Source organism: Cyprinodon variegatus, unplaced genomic scaffold (genome assembly GCF_000732505.1).
Source record: "Cyprinodon variegatus isolate N-32 unplaced genomic scaffold, C_variegatus-1.0 Scaffold1909, whole genome shotgun sequence".
Classification (NCBI taxonomy): domain Eukaryota; kingdom Metazoa; phylum Chordata; class Actinopteri; order Cyprinodontiformes; family Cyprinodontidae; genus Cyprinodon; species Cyprinodon variegatus.
Window position 1 is genome coordinate 5,012 of NW_015152362.1, and position 3,004 is coordinate 8,015.

The 3,004-nt window shown below is 37.5% G+C and overlaps 1 protein-coding gene across 1 annotated transcript in view; it reads right to left on the bottom strand.

The window, feature by feature from the left end:
- Window positions 1-3,004, bottom strand: part of cdk9 (cyclin-dependent kinase 9) — a 9,911-nt gene that overhangs the window by 4,552 nt on the left and 2,355 nt on the right. Inside the window, exon 3 of the mRNA XM_015404943.1 lies at window positions 894-975. Coding sequence (XP_015260429.1) covers window positions 894-975 — 82 coding nt within the window. The remainder of the gene's footprint in view (window positions 1-893; window positions 976-3,004) is intronic.

The window sequence follows — 3,004 nt, forward strand, 5'->3', positions numbered from 1 at the left end:
CGAGGAACCGAGATAGCGTGATGTGTAAACGGTCGTCAGAACCGAGCTCGGCCTGGTTAACTGATCTGAGCTCGGACCGGTCTCGGCGTGGATCGGTTTTTCAAGGGAAGTGTAAATGGGGTATTGGTTTAGTGTTGTAATGTTTGATGTCCAGTAGAGGGCATGAATGGATCCAGAGTCTGGTCCAGATTGTCTTCAATGTTTAATGGATCCAAGGATGCAGAATGAACTCTCTGTGGTTCCGTTAATGAATCTCAACTCTGGATAAACTCCTTCAGTTCTGCTAAATGGACCCAGTTAGCCGCGCTGCATGGAGGAGCAGGAGAACTCTGCTGGGATCAGAAGGCGAGGATGTGATAGCAATATGCAAAACTTTAGGAACATGACAGAAAACACACATGCTAGTAATTAACCAGCTTTTTGCAGGTTGCTGAACTCCACAGAATGACCAGAACTATTTAAAGCTCAGATGATTAGATTACACTAAAATAGGGAGCTGTATGACAGTTTGCATCCACTTGATCCTGTAAATTGTAAATCCTAATGTTACAAAAATCCACAAAAAAAAATATTTGGGCAGAAACTGAACATATGCTGGATGCTGATGGAGATTTTTTTCATGTGTCAAATTAAATTAAGCGTTAATTTCTGCACATTTTGCTCCTACGAGTTTAATAATAATAATAATATCGAGCATGCTCCCTGCGGCGACTGTGCACTTCGCCTTGCGCAATCTGGTGCGCAGCTCAGCGGAACGGAAAGAGAAGGTTACGGAGGATGTGGGATTTCGGTGTGAGGCGTTCACCGTCTACATCAGGTGGACGCCGATCTCACAGTGAAGGTCTAAACTAACATGGCTCCGATTCGCCGACTTGAAGCTGACAGTTTCTCACCCCTTCTTTTTCATTTTCCATCAGAACTTTCTTCAGAGCCACCTTCTTCCCGGTCTGCCTGTGCTTCGCTTTGAAGACCTCCCTGTGACACAGAACCAAACCAGTTCAAATCCGTTTACACCACGATTCACACTAATGAGAGCAGAATACGGGTTTACAATGAAACACTTCAGATATAAGGAAAAGATAAATGAGGGCAGAACCATCCAGTCTGAACCAGAACCGGTTTTAATGTTAGAACCGGTGTTCTGTCAGATCAGCATAACCATAGTTATACGCATGGAGGAAGGTCAGAATACTCTTAACCACTTTATGACAATCTGACCGGTTAGCCGCTACATCAGGGTGTGAAGTGGTGAACACAGAGAGCCAGGCTGTTTGTTTAAAGCAGTTTAGCTTTAAAATCTGTTAATCTCAGACTAAAACCTTTTTTTTTTATTACATCATGCAGAAATAAACTAACCTAATTGACTTTCAGTCCACTTTTCTGGTAAGTTTGTGTGTTTACCTTCAACTACAACCTTTTGTCTCTCACAACACACATGAATAAAGTAGCCTAGAAGACTTCCTTCCACTTATAGTGTCTGACGTATGCAAATGTGACGTCTCGACCACTGATCTCTATTTATTGCTGATTGACCGGGTTGGAGTGAAGCCAACGGCCGCCATATTGGTACTCCCTTGTTAGACCAGTTGCAATGGGAACAATGCTTGTGCTGCAGCATCGAACAACGACGATGTTCTCAATTTCACCTGGACTTAAGACTTTTAAAATAATTATAGATTCATCACTTTGACACACGCAGGTTGTTTCATAGCTTCAGTAGATTATTTTAACCTTATAATAAAAAAATATAAGCTCATCACATTTTATAGTCATTATGAAGTCAATGAAGTCTATAAATCATGTAACATAACATCTTAAACAAATCAATCACAATAAAATGAATGTGTTAATGGAGCAGAATAATACTGATGTGCCAAAAGTGCTAAATTGATGCTGTACATGTAACATGCATGGATTGATGACATTGTTATGTAAATACATATAATTACAAGATTTTACATCAAAACTAAATTACAGGTACATGTCTGTTAATGCTGTAGTAGTTTTTCTATTTGCAAATTGTGCGTGAAAGATGCCACATACTTTAATGCTGCGTCTGTGCATTAGCCTTTAAATATTGCTTTTTTTTTTGTCAATGTGACATGCAATATATTTATAAGATGCAACATGTTCAGCAAATGACTTTTTCAAATGAGAAATTCATAAAAAAAAAAAAAAAAAAAAAACAGCATCATCCACTTCAGAATTACTAGACTGACATTTCACAGTGAATTACTATTTACTCTACTTTCTATTTTCCTTTTTTTACTTTCTATTTTCTTACATTAGACTAGGGTTGTCACGATACTAAATTTTTAAACTCAATACCGATACTAAGGAAAATATACGATACTCGATACCATTTTCGAAACCACAAGGATAAAATTTCCAAATTTCAACAGAAATATTTTGATTAATAATTAAAATACAATAAATACAATAAACAATAAGAACACCATTTTGAGGTTGTTTGCTGTGCACCGTATTTAGCAAGCTTGATAAAAAACTTACAAAATTAAAATTAAGTTTTCCTTACTTGGCTACGCTTTACACACATAACAATGACACTAGCCAAACCGGTTAAGAAACAGAAAATAATTCTCAGCAGCTGCACCTGTTGCAAAAAAAGTCTGAACTGAAAAGTGCGTAGAATTATTCAATTACACAGTGTTCTGAAAGTGCATTTTCCTCTATTCTGCACTTTAGATGAATGACTGTTTAGGTGCCTCTGGTACTCGATACTTTTGAAAATGAGTATTGTATCCGGATACAACGTTTCAGTATCAATACTTTTTTGAGTATCGATACTTTTTTGAGTATCGATACTTTTGACAACCCTACATTAGACACATCAATGGCTAACTCAGTCAATATCGTTGAGTCAGGCCGAGGTAGCCAGATTAATGTTAAGCTACACAGTATAATAAAGGTACGGAAGAGGATTAGGGCCACTGAAAAAAAAAGTTACCTGATTTTTAAATTTTATTTCAGTTTAACATGGGAA